Below are 21,165 nucleotides of genomic sequence, written 5' to 3' on the forward strand. Positions count from 1 at the left end.
TCAATCTATTTTTAGATCCTGGTCTCAACAGTTCAATCTATTTTTAGATGCTGGAGCTATTTTTAGATACTGGTCTCAACAGTTCAATCTATTTTTAGATCCTGGTCTCAACAGTTCAATCTATTTTTAGATGCTGGAGCTATTTTTAGATACTGGTCTCAACAGTTCAATCTATTTTTAGATCCTGGTCTCAGAAGTTCAATCTATTTTTAGATCCTGGATCTATTTATAGATCCTGGTCTCAACAGTTCAATCTATTTTTAGATCCTGCCTGCCAGTTTTCTATGCCTGAGATGTATGTTGCTGACAGGGCCGTCACGTGTCGTTCTGCTCACAGAAAGAGGTGAGCGACCTCTCATGCTGCAGCCAAATTCTTTGTTCCTCCTTGATGGTTGACATATGCCACCGTCGTGGCGGTGTCTGACTGGATCCTGATTAGACGTCCCTGTAGTCTCGTTGACCATGTGGCGGTAGTATTTTTGCTTGCAGGCTTGCGAAACCAGGGCCGCCTTTGTCCATCAGAAGATTCCCTGTCAGACTGGGAGCACCTACCTGTTGTCCCGGGCGGGCAAAAAAGCAGTTTCTGAGCAGAAAAGGAGGGCCCTTGCCTACGCACGCTCCTTACCCTTCCTGGACTGGGGGAGTAATGTGCTCTTCCCACCTGTAACATTCTTAATAATGTCATCCAGTGAAGCTCCAAATAGCCTCTCACCAAGAAAGGGCAAATACGCCAGAGCTTTTTTTTTTTTAGATACTTGGTCCGCAGACCAGCATTTCAACCAAATCAGGCCCCATAGCATCACTGCTGACACTGATGCTCTAGAGAGCAGGGGGACTGTATCCAGTACCACTACCACTAAACATGGACCGGGCCACTGCCTCAGCTCTCCTGTCGGTAGGGTCCTTGAATGCAGGAGTCCCTTCTACTGGAATCGTGGTTACCTTATTCAACCAGGATACCGGGGGGAGGGGGGGGGGGTCAACGACCAGAGGAACTATCCATTTTTTAAGGAGGCTCTCCTCAAAGGGGCAACGCACCGCCATTCTTCTTGGGACTGAAAAGGCCCGTTGTAGGCTTCCCCATTCCTTGTAGATGAACTTATCAAAATAAGTCAAATACGGGAAGACCTAAGGTGTATGGGACCCAAAAAGGGACAGACACCTCAGCAGAAGATCCTGCTGCATCCTGTATTTTCAGGGTAACCCGCACAGCGATAAGTGCTCCAACTAGCGCTTTTTCCTGAGCTGACCCGGAGCGGAATCATCCTCACTGTCCTGGTCTGCATCCTCTAACACATCAGAACAGGGGCCCCCAGTGACCGCAGGGCCCGAGTCTGAATCAGAGCTTTACCTAGAGTACAGGGGCAAGGGACTTTTTTTTTTTTTTTTTTTACCTCCCTTGCGCCCACACGCCGCCTCCACCCTGGCAATGAACATTTCCAGGACCACCGACAAAGCGTCCATAGGCACTGCATTATTTGCAGGTGAGCCGGTTGCAATTACAGGTATATTTGGGGAAAAAGAGCCAGCTTCTGACACCATGCTGACCCACCTCGTCTGCCACACTTGGGGACTTAGGACAAGGTACACAATCCCACCCTCCTAGCTGCTCACAGACTGAGGGGCCCCACCGCAGGACTCACCACCCTGACCGAGTGCTGCGCCATGCTGCCACTGACCACTGTGTTCTGTGTCTAGTCACTGGTGCTCAGAGAGAAAAACTGAGCTGTTCCGAGGTAAAATGACCCAGCACTAGAGGTAAAAACGCGCTGAGGCTTCAAGAAAATGGCCACCGGCCGTTTTTGTATAGAAAAACACCAGGAAAATGGCTGCCGGACCTCTAGAAAATGGCTGACAGCCATGCTCTGCAAAAAAAAAAAAAAAATGGTGGCAACACATTCTGAGGCAATTCTTTACACAGGCACCTCACAGCAGAGAAAAAAAGGGAAATACCACAAACAGACAGCGCAGCCCCTGTCAAGGATCGCCGCCGCCCCCCGAGGACCCCTGTCCCAGGTGCATACACTGCACCTCATGCCCAGTCATGCAGTGTCCCCCTCAGGGGGGAGGAGGGGAAACAGGGATAGGGAGAGAGGAAAGGTAGAGCGAGAGACCCCCAATCGACCTCCCATGGAATGCCCAGCTACTCTATCCTGCCGAGGCAGGGAGAGCGGTACTTACCCATCCTGTCGGAATAGCTGGATTCATTCCACCACAGACCCAACACCAGAGCAGTATGGGGTGTCTGCTGGCCACGGCACACTGACAGCAGTAGTGTGGTCATATGTATGCCCCAGAGCATAAAACTCACCGGCCGCCCCTGGAGCAGAAGTGGCATGTCGTAGCCGACCCAGCTCGTAGCTAGGGCCTGCTCACACTCGATGGCCAGGCTGGGGAGACTAAAAGGATCTACATTATCCAGCCTGTCACCCAGCCTGCTGTTGATAGAATATCACAGGATCAAAATCTTGCAGAAAAATCCAAAAATCCCCTGGACCAATGGTCCCTTCAGGGAGCCTAGGTCCTTCTTCACTAGGCAGAAAAAAAACTGAGCTGCAGGAAGCAGGCTGAGGGGTTATAGTCAGAAGGACTGCCCCCTGGGTGGAGCTATGCAGCCAAGTCATTTTTCACCTTTACTGATGTGCACTGATAAGCTGAACTGATGGGAACTGATTGACAGCAGTAATGGGCATTGATAGGCAGCACTGATAGGTGGAGGGGAGTGTGGATACCTGTCAAAACCAGGTATCCCCTCTCACTTCCCATAAGATCGCAGCAATCTTTGTACCCAGAAGACAGCGGAATAAAGGTCCCAGGAGGACAGCGGGACCATTCAGAAAGTGCAGCGAGACTCGCGCATGTGCAGTAAGAAATAGGCAGTGAAGCCGCAAGCCTGTTTACCTTAGTAAGGATGCTGACGCCTGCACCCGGAGCCGATGGACAGATCGGCTTGGGGTGCCGATATCGGAGGATTCCAGGATAGGCAAGTGTCTATATTAAAAGTCAGCAGCTACAGTATTTTTAGCTGCTGACTTTTAATTTTTTCCCCAGGCTGGAACTCTGCTTTAAAGGTGAGGAAATAAATGCTCAGGTATCTTCCCGACACTCACTGGGACAGAAGAAGTAACTTGGTAAGCTACGAAATCTCCAACAGAACATAATAAATTAATTGAATGTGGCTAACTACTATTAGCTATACCATGACCTGGACCAATGAGAACCTTCACAGATATCTTCAGAGAGGGACTGTGAGCCCCCATTGCCTCTCAGAATTTTTTTCTATTTTATACCAACGGAAGCCATTATAAATTTCAGTGTAAGCATTTTATATTTAACAATCGTACATTTAAAGTGACTAATATATAACATTGCACAAGAATAAAAAAAAAAAAAAAAATAAAACACCAAACAGGGCATCTCAAATTATATTTAATATGCACAAAATTAAATGTAAAACGATATTCAAATATTTTAAGACACATTGCCAAAATTACTAATTAAAATTACAGTACAATATATATATATTTGATCCATATTTAGAACACTGCTCGCAACCTCATTTTTTTTTGTACTTTTTTAAAACAGACAAACAACAATATAGCTGCCTGCACAGGGTAAGTGTTAATGACTGGTAGTGAGTCTCCATAGTAAAAGAACAGAGCAAGTATCAAAAACTAAAACACTTGCCACTGACTATTTTAAATAAAAAAAAAATTAAATAAAAAAAGAAGAGCAAGGGGACCATCTCATCTAGAGCCTGAGCATGCTGTCACATTATAATGTAAAATGTATAAATGTAATGTATAGTGCAAAAGCAAGGGAGAAAAAAAAAAAAACCACAACATGTAAAATGCGATTTTCCAGAGATAATTTTTTTGTGGTAACAATAAATAAAATTATTATATTAAAAATTTACAGTGTGTAAATACCTGCATGGTAACTATATCCTGAATTTTCTCTAATATCCATCAGGACTGAAAAAGCCTGACAAAGGGCTCTCAGTGTTCTGAAAGCTTGCACAGTCACATTTTCAGAAGACAGTTAAAGGCCTCCCAAACGAAGTGTCAAACTAAAGGCTCCAAGTATTTTATATATATATATATATATATAAAAATGTTAACATCCATAAGATATGGATCATTACAGGTTTGCAAAAACAATGCGCAGAATAAGGTGTCAGCGTTCAAAATATGCATTTGTTAAAGAATATTGAGAGCCTCAACGGTTTTATTATTTTAGATAATGGAAGATTTCACCTTTCCTGTCTGGTGGCCACTCCAGATTGGCCCTCACTTCCTCTCCCTGTGACTGTGGTGAACAGGAGAAATGTTTTATCAAAGTATAAGAAAAGGCAAAATATGAAAGTTTTTTAGCAAAGGTTTTGCCTTTTATTATACTTTGATAAAACATATTTTAGGCTTCACTAATAACAAATAAAACCCTTTTCAGACTCCACACACCTACACTCCTCTCATAGCCAAGGGCAGGACCCAGTCCCACTATTTGTCAGCAGAGGGCACTCTCACACCTACTTTTATGCTAGCTCGACAATTCTACATGTGTGGCAGAATCGGAGTCGTTCATTGACATGGGGGCCTTTTATTAGGTAGAATTATTATTATTTTTTTTTTTTTATGCATTGCACTGCCATTGCTAAAGAAATGGAGTTCTGATGTGTACACTTAAAGGAGTGCTCTACAGCATAATAATTTGAAGTGTCTGTGTGCACCTGCCCTAAGAAATTTCTCCAAATTATATTGTTCTCAAGCTTAGTGTTCATGATGTCCACAAAAGACGGATTCTAGTGGAGTCATTGTATGTTCACCATTGGAGGCTCTGAAATCCTGAGAAGCAAGCTCTGTTATTTGTACAAGTCCTGAAATATGCAAAGCATATACAGTGGGAAAAATGTATTCATTCCCCTGCAGATTTTGTAAGTTTGCCCCCTTACAAAGAAATGAAGGGTCTATAATTTTTACAGTGATCCCCAAGCAAAACATGACATGGTAATTGGTGGAGCAACCCTTGTTGACAAGCACAGAGGCAAGACTTTTACTTTAATTGGTTACCAGGTTTGCACCTCTCCATTCTTTTTTTACAGATCTTCTCTAAATTCTTTAAAGGTTTCTTGGCTTTCACTTGGCAACTCTAAGCTTCAGCTCCCTCCATACATTTTCTATAAGATTACGGTTTGGAGATTGGCTAGGCCAAACCGTAACCTTAACGTGCTTCTTCTTGATCAACTCCTTTCTTGCCTTGGTGGTATATCTTGGGTCATTGTCATGCTGAAAGACCCATCTATGACACATCTTCAGTGTTCTGGCTGAGGGGAGAAGGTTCTCATCCAAGATTTTACAATACATGGCCCCATCCATTTGGAGGAAGAAAAATGCTGGACTATGACTCTAAGAACACCATCCTTACAGTCAAGCATGGGAGGTGAAAACATGTTTTGGGGCTTTTTCTCTGCTAAAAAAGGTACAGGCTGACTTTGCTGCATTGAGGGGCCAATAGATGGGGCCATGTATTATAAAATCATGGAAGAGAACATTCTTCGCTCAGCCAGAACACTGAATATGGGTCGTTGATGGATCTTCCAGCATGACAATGACCCAAAACATATTGCCAAGGAAAAAAAAAAAAAAGTGTGACTCAAGAAGACACACATTAATGTCCTGGACTGGTCTAGTCAGTCTCCAGACCTTTAGCCTATAGAAAAATTTAGGGAGGGAGCTGAGTTGCCAAGCGACAGCCAAGAAACCTCATGGATTTAGAGAAGATCTGTAAAGAAGAGTGGACTAAAATTCCTCCTGAGATGTGTCCAAACCTGGTCACCAACTACAAGAAACATCTTAATTCTGTGCTTTATAAACAAGGGTTTCTCCACCAAGTACCAAGTCATGTTTTTCTTGGGGATCAAATACTTATTTTACTCACTGAACTGCAACTTAATTTATACCATTTGTTTTAGGTGTTTTTTTTTTTCCTGGATTTTTGGTTGATCTTCTGTCTCCATCATTTAAAAAAATACTCCCATGATAAAAAATGATAGAACCCTCATTTCCTTGTAAATGGACAAATGTACAAAATCTGCAGGGGATCAAATAATTATTTCCCCCACTGTAGCTCTTCCTTTAGAAAACATAAGGCTAAGTGTATTTTTTTGCTGTTGCAAGTTTTGTGCGTTAATTTATGGCACTTAATCATACAAATTAAATATACAGAAATTAAATGTAAAAAGTTGAACTAAATAGCCATTCTGTACTGGAGAGTTAACTAATTTGCTCTGAGTGTATGAATGACTTGTCAGTCTTGTGGTTTCCATATACATTTCCTGTATAATTTTTTATTTATTTTTTACACCGTACATCATAATGCAGGCTAAAATATAGTGCTAGTAATGGACAGAAGGCTTATCAGAAGTAAACAGTGCACACCTAGATGGCCTACCAATAAATAGTACAAGATGGGAGTTGCTTAGATGCATACTGTTGCTATGTGACAACAGTGAATTGTAGCACATGTTTGACATCAGAGCATTTACCAGGAAACAAAAACAAGTGCAAGTAACACAAATCATTGGAGCATTTGTATCCCTGTAAGCACTTCATTTGGGAATGGTTTAGGCCCCTTTCATGATGCGGACCACTAAAAACCGACGGATGGGGATGTAATCCCCATCTGTCCAGAGGATTGGATGGAAACTGACAGGAAGTCCTGTCCGTTTCTTCCGAACACCCGATAGGGGACAGGGGGCAGTATCCATGTCCTCTGTACATAGTGGAACACTGTTAAGTGTGTGTATACAAAATACATACATACATATATACACACAAAAAAAAAACAAAAAAAAAAAAACACAAATTTATATATACATATATATATATATATATATATATATATATATATATATATATATATATATATATATATATATATATATACACACACACACACACACACACACACACACACACACACACACACACACACACACGTAAACTTATCCATTAGCACACTTAATATTACTACCTGCAGGGGATTTGAAAAAGTTATTAAAATTTAGAGAATTAAAATGAGCATTTTATAGAAATACATTTAGAGGCATATGTATAGCAGTTAATCTGACATTTACCGAACATTCACTGCAGCCAAATCTCCCTGGTGCCAGTCTCAAATGGAAGCGAATGATTCACCTCTATTTAATGTGTAATGAAAGTCACAGTCACTAATTTGTAAATATACCCAAAGTAGATACTAGTAATTAATCACAAATTTCTTCCACTAGTAATATCTGTGCATTCCCAGGTTATCTATTACAGCTATTATGAAGGCCCTCCTACTAGATATTAGCTTATTTTATACTATGCAGAATTCAACAGAAGAGTAGGACTAGCCTTGTAACTGTAGGGGTAAGATTCCAAGGTAGGCTAGATCAAAGCCAGGAGTTATGGTGGGGAGCTCTAAATTAACAATGTAACTTTATAAAGTGGGCTCTACACCATTTTGATGAATAACTGCTTGTTATTTTAACTGTACAATACATCTTTTAGCACTTATTTTGTGGAACAAGTCATCATCTCTATTGCTCCATTTGGACATACCAGATTATAAGCAAAGACCTTCATGAATCTTTTGGTTGCCTTCTAGAGGATCAGCTGCTATAAAATTCAGTGCTTTCACAGAAAACACATCCTCTATACTACTCAGCAGTATTAAGCTATGCAAGCCATACAGAGAAGCAAAAAACATTTAGGGTCCTTTCACACGGGGCGGATCAGTTCTGATCCGCCCCGTGGATGTCCGTTTGCTCAGCGGGGATCACTCCGCCGATCCCCGCTGAGCAGGGAGATGACAGCTCCGTCTCTGCACACTGCGCAGGGACGGACCTGTCACAGCGCCGCTCTCCCCTATGGGAGATCGGATGACGACGGACCGCAGTGCCCGTCGTCACCCGATCCGATCCGCAGACGGATGGAAAAATAGCTTTTTCCTCCGTTACACTTTTTCGGATCGGAGCGGGTCGGATGTCAGCGGACATGTCACCGCTGACATCCGACGCTCCATAGACCTCTATGGAGCACCCGTTCAGGTCCGCCTGAAAAACTGACAGGCGGGCCTGAATGGGACGTCAGTGTGAAAGAGGCCTAAAGCTCCATTCTCACAGGCCACCAGGTGGCATTAAAAACAGGTGGTTGGTCTGTGTTTTTACCTCCAACCTACAAGCAGACATGGTGCCCCTCAGAGCAGTAGACACTGCCACAGCTGCGATGCTTTGCAATTTAACCACTTCAGCCCCAGAAAGATTTGCCCCTTCCTGTTATTTTTAGCGATACGGCATTGCATCGCTTTGACAATTAAGCGGTCGTGCCACATGGTACCCAAACAAAATTGATGTCGTCCCCCCCCCCCACAAATAGAGTTTTCTTTTGGTGGTACTTGATCACCTCTGCGGTTTCTATTTTTCGTGCTATAAACAAAAAAAAAGCAACAATTTTGAAAAAAATGTAAACATTTTTAGTTTTTGCTATAATAAATATCCTCCAAAAATTTTTTAAAACAAATTTCTTCATCAGTTTAGGCCAATAAATATTCTTGTACAAAAAAAAAAACAAAAAAAAACACAATAAGTGTATATTGATTGGTTTGCGCAAAAGTTATAGCATGTACAGAATAGGGGATAAATTTATGGCACTTTTTTTTTTAATTATTTTACTAGTAATGGCGGCAATCAGCGATTTTTATCGTGACTGCGACATTGCGGCAGACAGATTGGACATTTGTTTGGGACCATTAACATTTATACAGCGATCAGAGCTAATAGCCACTGATTACTGTATAAATGTCACGGGCAGGGAAGGGGTTAACACTAAGGGGCAATCAAGGGGTTAAATGTGTTCCCTCAGTGTGTGTTCTGTGGTGTGATGGGAGATTCTGGGATGAGGAGACCTATCGCTGTTCCCATTAGTTAGGAACATACGATCTGTCTCTTCTCTCCTGACAGAACCGGGATTTGTGTGTTTACACACAGATCCCCGTTCTGTCTCTCGTACCCGCGATCGCGGGTGACCGGCAGTCATCGCGACCGCCAGCCACGTGCATTGGGTCCCCCGCCATGCTAAGGCTCTTAAAGGAGCCAACGTACCTGTACGTCGTTTTGCCAGGGCTGCCAATGTATACATTTACGCGAGTTGGTCGGGAAGTGGTTAAGCAATACACAATTTGACGGGTGGCACCAACTCTTCCATGTAAGTGTAACAGAGAGACATCCAGGCTAGTACTTCAGTCCCAAAATCTGATCACATAAGAGAGCAATTGTTAGAAGTCTAGAGAAGAAAGAAGACTAGAAATGAGATGACGGTCTGATTTTTTTTTTCTTTCCACTGGAACAAACATTTCAGTAAAATGCAAAGCACCAGAGATTCCTCTGGACCTCCGAGAAGAGCTTGTGAGGTAGTGTTGTGAGGAAAGCAGCATACCGTTGGCATGTAGAATGGCAAATGTTGCAGAGAGGAAAAACTTGCTAAAGTTTCATACCCTCTCAGCTTGCCAGTTAACAAGAGGAAGCTAAAATTCCTAGCACCATAACAAAGAGGTAGGATCTAAGTCAACTTTTCTGAAATCTGCATAAGTGCTTCACATGGTAAACCTATATGTAAAATGTGTGTTTAAACAGTAGCCATAAACCCTGGAATGCAACGCTACAAAAAAAAAAAAAAAAAAAAATATATATATATATATCTCAGTTTAAAGCAGCCTTATCCGCCTTCGTAGTGAACATCCTATAAGAAAATGTAATATATTGTTTCAGTTCTTGACATCACTAAGCATTATAAATCTGTACAAAAGGGATTTCCAGTCCACTTTCACTAAAAAGGTAACATTTCAGACCTCTTTCTGTGCAGTAAATAGGAGCAAAGGAGTCCAGCCCTCATAAGTGCCTCATAAGCAATAACCATCCTTTTAAAATCCATTTATTGTTTTAAGGTAGCACTCATGGAATAGGACTACATTTGATGATCTGCAGTACCAGTTTTGTCCTGCAAACGAAATCTAGAAATGATAGACCTCCGTGTGAGGGGGTGGGACTGTTCATTTTACTCCACAAAAAAAGGGCAGAAGTCCACTGTATTTGAAAGTGATAAACTCTTTATAGTGTCCAAACTTTTTTCTAAACATTTATTCACAGGAGAGGCAGCCATTTTTGTTTATGTACTTTTCATATCTAATCATTAGGCTGCAATCGTGTCAACTAATTAACGTGGATGTAAAACACCCTTTTATTTTTTAATTAAAGCTTGCACCTTGTAAAGTATAGGATTTCATGTCATCTGTGCCCAGTCTTGTCACAAAGAGTTAATCCTGCTCTGAGCAGTCATCTTATCTTTTTTTCAGTAAGATAAAAACTACACACAAAGAAATAGGAGTCAGTTCTTCCCCCTTGCTGTGAGTGACAGGTGATTGCCTCTCTCAGGCTTGTGCATGAGATATGCAGTTCTGTGCACTTCAGATTCCCTCCTCCTTTCTTCTCCAGCTCTCCCAGGATTGGCTGCTTCACAACTCAGCATGATTGGGCATGCTGAGGTCATGTAGTGACTTTTCTGGGTTTTGACTGGATGTTAGTGATCATAGCAGAATTCAGTGTAAGAAATACACAGGAGAAAATGCATGTTGACAAAGGGAGTGTAGAGCTCAGTGGGGAGTCTACTGATATCACGACTCCACCCACTGAGCTCAGGACAATAGTCCCACCCACAGAATCTGCAGTTTTTTGGGTCTCATAACAGACAGAGGGGAGACTTTTCACAGGTAAGGATACATCCAGGAGGCATGTATATCCTTATAGATAACCACTATGGCAGTAATTTAGAAAGGATGAGAGTGAGTTTACATCCACTTTAAATCCACAAAATTGATGCCTGTAGTATAGATACAAAAAGGGCGTACAGTGTGTGTTTGTGTCTATATGCAAAATATTTCATTTTATAGAGCAGTAAAAAGGCACATGCTGCAGGGGATCGGTCCTTACTTCCACAGCAGAGTATCATTACCATTACAAGCATTTAAATATGTATTACGAAAAGGATTTGGCTGGTCATATTTCCCATCCACAAAATTAAATTTTCATAAGCCTTGAACAAATGAGGAAGACTGGTCATTGTTGTTACATTATTAGCATTACTGCTAAAAAATACTGGTGGCTAAGCAATTTTGCATAAAAGCATTGGAAGCATTATAAATACAGATTCTGGAACACAACTTTCAAAGGCCCCAATAAGTGCTTAACAGAATGAATAACAATTTGACTGGGGAGCTCATTCTTTAAAAAAAACGACTAGCCATTAGGTTTTCTCAGAGGCTAGAGTGCAGTGGCGTTGTATGAATACTGGAGGAAGCTGTTCTCCAGTACTGAAATTATGTATGCTTCCATCACAAGTGTCATCTGGCAGGAGGTTGAATTGGTCAAAAAGCCCCCTGAAGTTTGATAATTAGGCTAGAAATAAAATAATTATTTATCCTTATCACTTGGCAAGTCACGGGTTGACTTCAGGAAATCGCTTCGAAGGAGTCGGTAGAAAAGTACAATGTTCATCAGAGTCATGATGGCCATTCCAACACTACCAATAGTATAGATGAGAAGTGGAATGTTCTCTCGGTTTAGAACCAACCACCTTGTCATCCACGCCAGAGTGAGGATTCTGAAGATGACATATGTGCCCAGGTTCAGTAAGCTGTTAAGTCGGTAGAGAGTGGTTTTCAGCTGGTTGGCCATGAGAAGGATCTGTCTCAGATGTAGAAAAATGGAGTTAATTTCCACTAGCAAGGCCACCACAGAAAAACCTACATAGCGATGTAGGAGTAAGGATATCCCAAAACAAATGATAACCTAGAAGAGAGTAAAATAAGATTTAATGAGCAAAACAATCATGAAAACACACACCACATGTATTGCAACTGCACTTTTTTTTCCTCAGACAAGGCAAAAAAAAAATAAAAAAAAATAAAAAAAACAAAAACACTTCCCCTTGCCTCAGTAAATATAAAATATCCCATATTCATAATGACCTTGGGATAGGTCAGAAAACAGCAGTGAACATTTTGATACAAAACAGGCTGCAATTACACTCCAGGTGCCGTTTTGAATTCCCTGCTATCCTGCTTCAGAACTTACACAAAATTGACTTCAGCCTGCTGAAGCTACTTTTTTTTCCCCATAAAATATAGATCTGGATGGGGTATTTATACTTGGACATAGGCTTTTCTATCTGACAAGTTTACATGCGGTGACACATTAAAATGGTACTAAAGGGAAAAATCAAAATGACCTGATGCAGTCTTTTTACCTGTTGATCCTGCTGTTATTCTTTTACTTCCTTTGAGTCCTGGTTCACATTGGTACAATTTGACGTGTCAAATCAGCGGCAATGGCACCATCCGAATCGGTGAAATGCTGCATTTGTGGCGCCGCACCCTTTTTTTTTTTTTAAATAGTTTAAAAAAAGTCAGTCCAGATTTCTGCACAGATGTCTCTGAAATTGTGGCCAAAATCAGGACTGACATGCGGGAGTGAAATCGTGTAAGTTCAGCTGAACTCGCACGGCTTCATTCCCGCAGCTCAGCGTGAACCTGGCCTTGCAGATCAAGATGTGCAGCAAAAGTGGAAGTCAAAGGGTTGGGACAAACATGCAACACAGACAGGGGTGCTTACAATGGTCAGTTTTTTTTTCATTTAGGGCCGGTTCACTCTAGTGCGATGCTAGACGTGGCATGCGATTTGCACTACATTGCTGTGCAGATCACATGCGATGTCTGTGCGATGCAAATTCAGCCATACAAACTGTATGACTGAATTTGTATCGCATTTGGACCAGAACCCTTTTTTGTCCGCACCGGAATCAGAACGCAGATTCTGCAATTCATGCTGCGTTTTGCAAACTGATTGCGGTGTGTCGTCAACATACACTCCGCAATCAGTTCTGATGACCAGGTTGCAATTTAGATGCGGTGCAGATCTGCAGCGAATTTACACCGTACCTAGTGTAAATGTGCCCATAGTTAAAAATGTTTTCCCAAAAGAAAGCTAGAGTTAGGCTTAATTTGTTAGTCACTACCCTCTGCAGATGGGGCTGTTGTCTAAGGGAGACTCCAGTGCTCCTCCATAGAGGAGCCAAACTAGAACAGGAAGTGTGTTGCTGGCTGGATCACCAGGTGAAAACAAGAAAAAGGACTAAAAAAAGCAAAACTAATGCAACCAACATTTAGGAATTGGCAAGCTGTATAATATAACATTTTTGTTTTGGGTGTAACTCAACAACTGTAGCACCCTTTAGTGTTCTGCAGTGTAGGTAAATTTCAGGTTTGGCTGGCAGCCAAGTCTGTTTGTTTTGATCTGGGTTGGGAGTGACTTAGGCAGCATCACTGAGACCTCCCACTTCTTTCAAGAACATGCTGGAATCTTCTGGAAAGGAAGGAGGAGAGAGGAGAGGAGAGGTGAAGCTGCCTGGAGTATTCTGAGGAGCCCTGATCAATCCCCAACCAGGATTGGCAGGGGGCAGGCTTCCTCAAATATTCAGGGTCAGCCCAGCTGAGGGAGTGGTAGTTCGGGTGGAAGCTGGAGATGGAGTGCTAGGCTGTCTTGAACCTGGGCCTGGGTTTGGTGTGGACAGGACCTTCTCATAACCCAAGGAAATGTCGTGGATGGACAGGAGGCACAGGAGCAAGGAGAGGACAGCAGGAGAGCACTGCAAAGCAAGTTTCCAGGGGGGAGGAACAGGTCACAGCCAGGAGGGCTGGTGAGTGACATAGGAGGACTGGGGAGGCACGCCTGAGAGGACTGGGAGAGTGCAGTATGGGATGGTTGCAGTGCCAGTTGAGTGGACTGTGGTGTCACAGGTAGTGGAGAGAGGCAGCTACAGCCAGAAGGGCTTTGCTCAGTAGCCAAGTGGACAGCTAGCACTAGGACTACCTATTTCTTGCTACACCATAGGTGCCTGTAAAGGGCAATTGTTTTGGGCTTGGCTGAGCCAGGTCCTGCATATTAATTGCTAGTTGGTCCTGAGAGCGAGATCAAGAATCAAGTTCGTGCTGGAGGAAGTTGCATAAACTGGAGATGCATGTAGGTTTGCCCAACCCCAGCTGGAAGGGACACTTGTGCTAAAAACCTGCCTTTCAGTAACTTTTTGTACCATGTGCTGGCAACCATGGCGGGTGATCGCACCCATGGATTACAAATATGTTCAGCATTCTGCAAATGCAGAAACCAGGTATCCCCCCCCCCCAAAAAAAAATGTTTTAAACTCGCATCTGAAAACACTCAAGGAACTTAATATAATTTATGCGCCAATCAGCTAAGTTGCCTTAGCTGATTCCTGGAAAACTTCAGGTAATAGTTTTTCAAAAGTATAAATCTCACTGCATTTACCTGATCTGATAGCGTGGTTTCAAAATGAAATAAAAATAAAAAATAAAACTGGAATTAAAATATTAAGGAACAGGAGAAAGGAAACAAACAGTCAAATAATTATTAGCAAAAAAAAAAAAAAACTCTGGTAAAACTACTTTAACTACTACCCAACCCAGGGTGTCATGAGGTTAGCCGTAGGTTATCACCATTGCATAAAAAAATATGCAGAGCAAAGAAAAAACAAAACAAAACAAACACACACCAGTTATCAAGCCTTCTCAAAACTGAAACCATATAGCCAGGGCCAGGTATTTCCATGTTGTAAAAAAAATAAAATAAATGCTTTTAGAAAAGGATGCGCTAAGGGCGTACAATAGAGAGAAAGTTCCTACAATGAGTGGAACTCTGCTTAATTAGCACTACTGAAGTTGCTCCGACTTTAGAAAAGGTTCCTGTACTACAAGGCGACTTCTATTGGACTTGTGACCAGACTTTAATGGAAGTTGCCTCAAAGTCAGATCCTCATCTTAGTTAATGCGATTTGAATCTGACATTACAGGAAGATTACCCAGGTATTCCCTGAAGTTGCCTGGCAAGGTCTTGCTGACTTTCAGGTCACAGCAATGTGAACTACCCCTCTTCTATACTCTGTAGCTCCTAAAACGTGCAGGTTAATTTGTTTTATTTTTACAGTACACTTTATACTGTATTTTTTATTGCTGTAATCATTTGTATGTGAATAAATGGTTGGGGAAGGAGTCATCTGCGTTAACATGATTTCTTATGGGGAAATTTGATTTGATATAAGAGCACTTTGGATGACAGGCATGTTTCCGGAACAAATTATGCTCACAATCCAAGGTTTTACTGTATAGGAAATACAGAAAGAAATCACAATATCTTGTATAACAGGGTGTAGAAAACTGGCCAGCTTGTTCAGATATCACTGATGTCTTGTGTGTCTAATCTAATTTTTGTATTTTTTTTCCTTGTGATAATACTACTATAACTGGAAGCGAGTGAATGCAAGTCCGGGGTGGGGCAGAGAATCTGATGTCAAGTCTTCTGTTGCCAAGTTGCGGACAACAGACAAAACTGAAATGGTTGAAACTGGTGTGCTAGTTCACGTTTAACCACTTCAGCCCCAGACCATTTGGCTGCCCAAAGACCAGAGCAGTTTTTGCGATTCGGCACTGCGCCACTTTAACTGACAATTGCGCAGTTGTGCAACGTGGTTCCCAAACAAATGGACGTCCTTTTTTCCCCACAAATAGAGCTCTCTTTTGGTGGCATTTGATCACCTCTGCGGTTTTAAATTTTTTGCACTATAAACAAAAAAAAAAAAAAAGCGCCAATTAACCTCCTCCCGCCCGCCCTATAGCCGAATGACGGCCTTAGAGCGCGCGGGTTCCTTCGCCTGGCCGTCCCTGGATGGCCTGGTGTTTACTTCCGCAATGCGCGCCACCGGGGGCGCGCATCGCGGATGTATTGTATTCGCCGTGTCTCCCGGAGACAGGCAAATACAGATCGCCGTGAACGGCCAATCAAAGCAGCCTTTCACAGCGCGATCGCAGCTGCCAATGGGAGATGATCTCATATGTAAACATATGAGATCATCTCCCATTGCCGTGTCTCTCCCTCCTCACACAGAGACAGCGTGTGAGGAGGGAGAGCGATCTGTGTGTCAGCCCCAGTGTCAGCCGCAGTGCCATCTGTCAGCCCCAGTGCCATCTGCCAGTAGTGCCAGTGCCATCTGCCAGTAGTGCCAGTGCCACCTGCCAGCGCCAGTGCCTGCCGTCAGCCCAGTGCCGTCTGCCAGTAGTGCCAGTGCCACCTGCCAGCGCCAGTGCCACCTGCCAGTGCCTGCCGTCAGCCCAGTGCCACCTGCCAGCGCCACCTGCCAGCGCCTGCCGTCAGCCCAGTGCCGTCTACCAGTAGTGCCAGTGCCACCTGCCAGCGCCGTCTGCCAGTAGTGCCAGTGCCACCTGCCAGCCCCAGTGCCGCCCGTCAGCCCCAGTGCCGCCCGCCAGTGCCAGTGCCATCCGTCAGCCCCAGTGCCGTCAGCCCCAGTGCCGTCAGCCAGCGCCATCCGTTAGCCCCAGTGCCACCTGCCAGTGTCACCTGCCACCACCAGTGCCAGTGCCGCCAGTGCCACTTGCTAGTGCCACCTGCCAGCGCCATCTGCCAGCCGCAGTGCCATCTGCCAGCCCCATTTGCCAGAGCAAATAGCCAGCCCCATCTGCCTCCAGTGCCACGTGGGGTCACTTTGTGGGCATTTCCATTGTCCTGGTGCTCCAGGGCCTTCAAAACTGTAATAGGTGGTTGAGAAATAAGATGTGTAATTTATGCTCCTAGAACGCCTGATGGTGCTATTTCAATATTGGGCCTCTGTATGTGGTCAGGCTGTGTAAAAGTCCCACACATTTGGTATCGTTATACTCAGGAGGAGTAGTAGAACGTATTTTGGGGTGTCATTTTTGCTATGTACATGCTATGTGTTGGAAATATCTTATAAATGGACAACTTTGCGTAAAAAAAATGCGTTTTAATTTTTTTTCCACATTTTCCCAAAACTTCTGGAAAAAAAATGAACCATTCAAATGACTCATTATGCCTCAGATTATACGTTGGGGTGTTAGCTTTCCAAAATGGGGTCACTTTGTGGGCATTTCCATTGTTCTGGTGCTCCAGGGCCTTCAAAAATGTAATAGGTGGTTGAGAAATGAAATGTGTAATTTATGCTCCTAGAACGCCTGATGGTGCTATTTCAATATTGGGCCTCTGTATGTGGCCAGGCTGTATAAAAGTCTCACACATTTGGTATCGTAATACTCAGAAGGAGTAGCAGAACGTATTTTGGGGTGTCATTTGTGGTATACACATGCCATGTGAGAGAAATAACCTATTACATTGAAAATTTTGTGAGAAAAAAAAAAAAATCTTCATTTTGCAAAGAGTTGTGGGAAAAAGATGACAACATCAAAAACCTCACCATGCATCTTAGTAAATACCTTGGAATGTCTACTTTCGAAAAAGGGGTCATTTGGGGGGTATTTGTACTTTCCTGACTTGTTCGGGTCGCAAGAAATGAGATAGGCCACCAGTACATCAGATGTGATCAATTTTGTGCGATTCTTACCACAGCTTGTAGACTCTCTAACTTTCACAAAGACCAAATAATATCCACTAATTTGGGTTATTTTTACCAAAGATATGTAGCAGTATAAATTGTGGCCAAAATTTATGAAAAAAAAAAATTATAATTTGCAAAATTTTATCACAGAAACAAAGAAATATGCGTTTTTTTTTCAAAATTTTCGGTCTTTTTTCATTTATAGCGCAAAAAATAAAAACCCCAGAGGTGATCAAATACCACCAAAAGAAAGCTCTATTTGTGGGGAAAAAAAGGACACAAAATTCATTTGGGTACAGTGTTGCATGACTGAGTAATTGTCATTCAAAGTGTGAGAGCACCAAAAGCTGAAAATTGGTCTGGTCAGGAAGGGTGTTTAAGTGCCCAGTAAGCAAGTGGTTAAAGAAAAAAAAATAAAAAAAAAATAAAAGAAAAAAAGAGAAAGCAATATTTTTAACTTTTTGCTATAATGAATATCCCAAAAAAATATATATAAAAAAGGATTTTATTCCTCAGTTTAGGCCAATACATATTCTCCTACATATTTTTGGTAACAAAAAAAATTTTTTTTTAAAAATTGCAATTAGCATTTGACTGGTTTGCGCAAAAAAAAGTTATCGCGTCTGCAAAATAGGGGATAGTTTTATTGCATTTTTATAAATTTATTTTATTTATTACTAGTAATGGCGGCAATCAGCAATTTTTATCATGACTGCAACATTATGGTGGACACAGCGGACACTTTTGATGCCATTTTGGGACCATTGTCATTTATACAGCGATTGCACCGATTACTGTAAATATGACGCCGACAGTGAAGGGGTTAACCAACAGGGGGCACTGAAGGGATTAAGTGTGTCCCAGGGATGTGTTCTAACTATGGGGGGAATGGGATACATGCGACACGACACTGGTCACTGCTCCCAATCACAGGGAGCTGTGATCAGTGTCTTGTCACTAGGAAAAACGGGGAAATGCTTGTTTACATCAGCATTTCCCCGTTCTTCCTCTGTGAGACGATCGCGGGACTCCCAGCAGTCATGGGGTCCGCAGGACCCGTGGTCACACTCGCGTTGCTTGCGGGCGCCCACAATGAGTCTTAAAGGCAACGTACCCGTACATTGATATGCCCAGCCGTACCATTCTGCCGACGTATATTGATGTGACACAGTCCTTAAGTGGTTAAAGCAGCGTTCCATCCAAAAATGGAACTTCCACTTTAAGTGATGGTGACCCCTGACATGCCCCATTTGGTATGTCTTTTTTTTGGGGGGGGGGGGGGGGGGGGAGTGGATACCCTCTTTCTAGAGGCACCAAGCTCCCACTTCCTCCTGGGGCTCCGCGGAGCTGGAAGGAAGTTCACCTTCTCCCCCTCCATCCCTGCAATCTTCTGGGACACGCCACAGGTCCAGAAGATTGCTCAGCCATTCACAGCGTGATTTGCGCATGCACAATGCGTGCTTGGCTATGAAGCCACAGTTGGGCGCCCACAGTTACAATGCCGTTGCCGCAGAGAGGAGCGGGGCTTCATTCATCCGCATCACTGTGGGACAGGCGAGTCTCTGATTATTAAAAGTCAGCAGCTATACTTTTTGTAGCTTATGACTTTTAAATGGGTGTAACTCTGCTTTAAACTTTTCATCCCCAGTTTGATATGTCAAGATTATTATCATTCTGACGCAGCTTGAAGTTAGTTGAATTTCTTGTTTTTCTATAGCAGGGAGAGAGTTTAAAGTTTAAATGATTACCTTTGTTGGTAAACACAAAGGATCAATTCCAGGCAAAACCTATAATTTGTATCAGTTACATGGAACATACGTGGACAGCATACATCTTAAAAGCATGGGTGCTCAACCTGTGGCCCTTCAGCTGTTGCAGACCTAGAAGTCCCATCATGCCTGTGCCTTTGGGAGGATTAAAGTCATGAGGAAAGATTGAGAGCACTGAACTTATTCTCTCTGGAGAAGAGATGCTTGAGAGGGGATAGGATTTCAATATACAAATACCATACTGGTGACCCCACCAGGGATAAAACTTTTTTTGCAGAAGGGTGTTTAACAAGACTTATTGCCACTCATAAAATTAAAAGAAAAGAGGTTTAACCTTAAACTACATAGAGGGTTCTTTACTGTAAGAGTGGCAAGGATGTAGAATTCCCTTCCACAGACGGTGGTCTCAGTCGGGTGGCATTAATAGTTTCAATAAACTATTAGATAAGCACCTGAACAACCACAACATACAGGGATATACAATGTAATACTGACATATAATCACACACATAGGTTGGATTTGATGGACTTGTGTCTTTTTTCAACCTCACCTATGTAACTATGAGTCATGCGTGTAACTGTTCAGCCTTGCAATGCTTCATTAGACTTTTAGTTCCCCAACAGTTGGAGGGCAACAGGTTAACCACCCATGTCCTAAAGTGTTTGTAAATCTAACAAAGTTCTTGTTTGCCATCGATTGGTCCGTTACATATAAAAATTTGTGCTTTATTATATGTATTTAATAAGTGCACAAAAAATAATAAATAATAATAATTTTGCTCTTTTTGGAAATTTAGAGCTGTCCAGTAATTAGTAATTTAACAAAAACTACCTGGATATGGCTGACATTTATGTCATTAAAAAAATAAAATAAATCCTGTGTTGCCATCCTGTGCTGCTGACAAAGGCTTTTAACTGCTTGCCGACTGCGCACTCTATATATACTGTGACAGTGCAGGCCGGCTGTGCAGAAGTCCAGGGAGGGGGTGCATGCATGCCCACCCCGTGCTGTGATTTGTCACAGCACATGCCAATCACAGGGTTCCGGCCATTGATCACCGGCACCCCGCAATTGGCTCAGAGTATCACAGAACACAGCTCCGAGTATAAACAGCTCAGAGCTGTGTTCAGTGAACACGGGATCTACTCGGTTTTCATTCCCTGCCAAGCAGGGAATGAAAACTAGATCCCCAGTAAAAGCTGTACACACAAATACTTGCTAGGCATATATTTAACACCTTGATCGCCCAAGGTATTAGCCCCTTCCTGCCGAGCGTCATTAGTACAGCGAGTGCATATTATTAGCACTGATAACTATAATAATGGCACTGGTGGCAGTTAGTTCCCACAAAGTGTCAGTTCATGTCAGATTGTGTGCAGTCGAACTAGAAGTTGCTTATCACCGCCATTACTAGTATATATTTAAAAAATAATAATAAAAATTCTAATCAATATACACTTACTGGGATTTTTTTTTACCAAAGATATGTAGCAGAATATATGTTGGCCAAAATATATTAAGAGTTTAGATTTTTTTTACATTTTTTTTTCTGGATAGGTTTATAGCAGAAAGAAATACTGTATATTTATAGCGCAAAAAACAAAAACAAAAAAAAATAAAAATAAAATAAAAAAAACGAACAACGATGATCAAATACCACCAAAAGAAAGCTCTATTTGTGTGTGTGTGTGTTTTGCAGAACTACGCAATTGTCAGCAAGTAAAGCAGTGTCTAAAATCAGAAAATGGCCTGGTCAGAGTTCAAGCAGCTAAAGTAGAAGTAGGGCCAAAGCTTGTTTGGCCCTACTTCTTCTAGGGATCACAGGAGTACACTTTGTTCTGCACTCATGTGACCCGTA

The 21,165-nt window shown here is 42.4% G+C and overlaps 1 protein-coding gene across 1 annotated transcript in view; it reads right to left on the minus strand.

Moving 5' to 3' along the window:
- Window positions 1–3,416: 3,416 nt before the first annotated feature.
- The window catches only part of TLCD2 (TLC domain containing 2), a 77,748-nt gene continuing 59,999 nt past the window's right edge, over window positions 3,417–21,165 (minus strand). The window contains exon 4 of the mRNA XM_077480562.1: window positions 3,417–11,887. Within this exon, the coding sequence (XP_077336688.1) occupies window positions 11,510–11,887 (378 nt within the window). The 3' untranslated portion in view covers window positions 3,417–11,509. The remainder of the gene's footprint in view (window positions 11,888–21,165) is intronic.

This window comes from Lithobates pipiens, unplaced genomic scaffold (assembly GCF_037356315.1).
Source record: "Lithobates pipiens isolate NorthernLeopardFrog02 unplaced genomic scaffold, aLitPip1_a1.2 Scaffold_16, whole genome shotgun sequence".
NCBI lineage: Eukaryota > Metazoa > Chordata > Amphibia > Anura > Ranidae > Lithobates > Lithobates pipiens.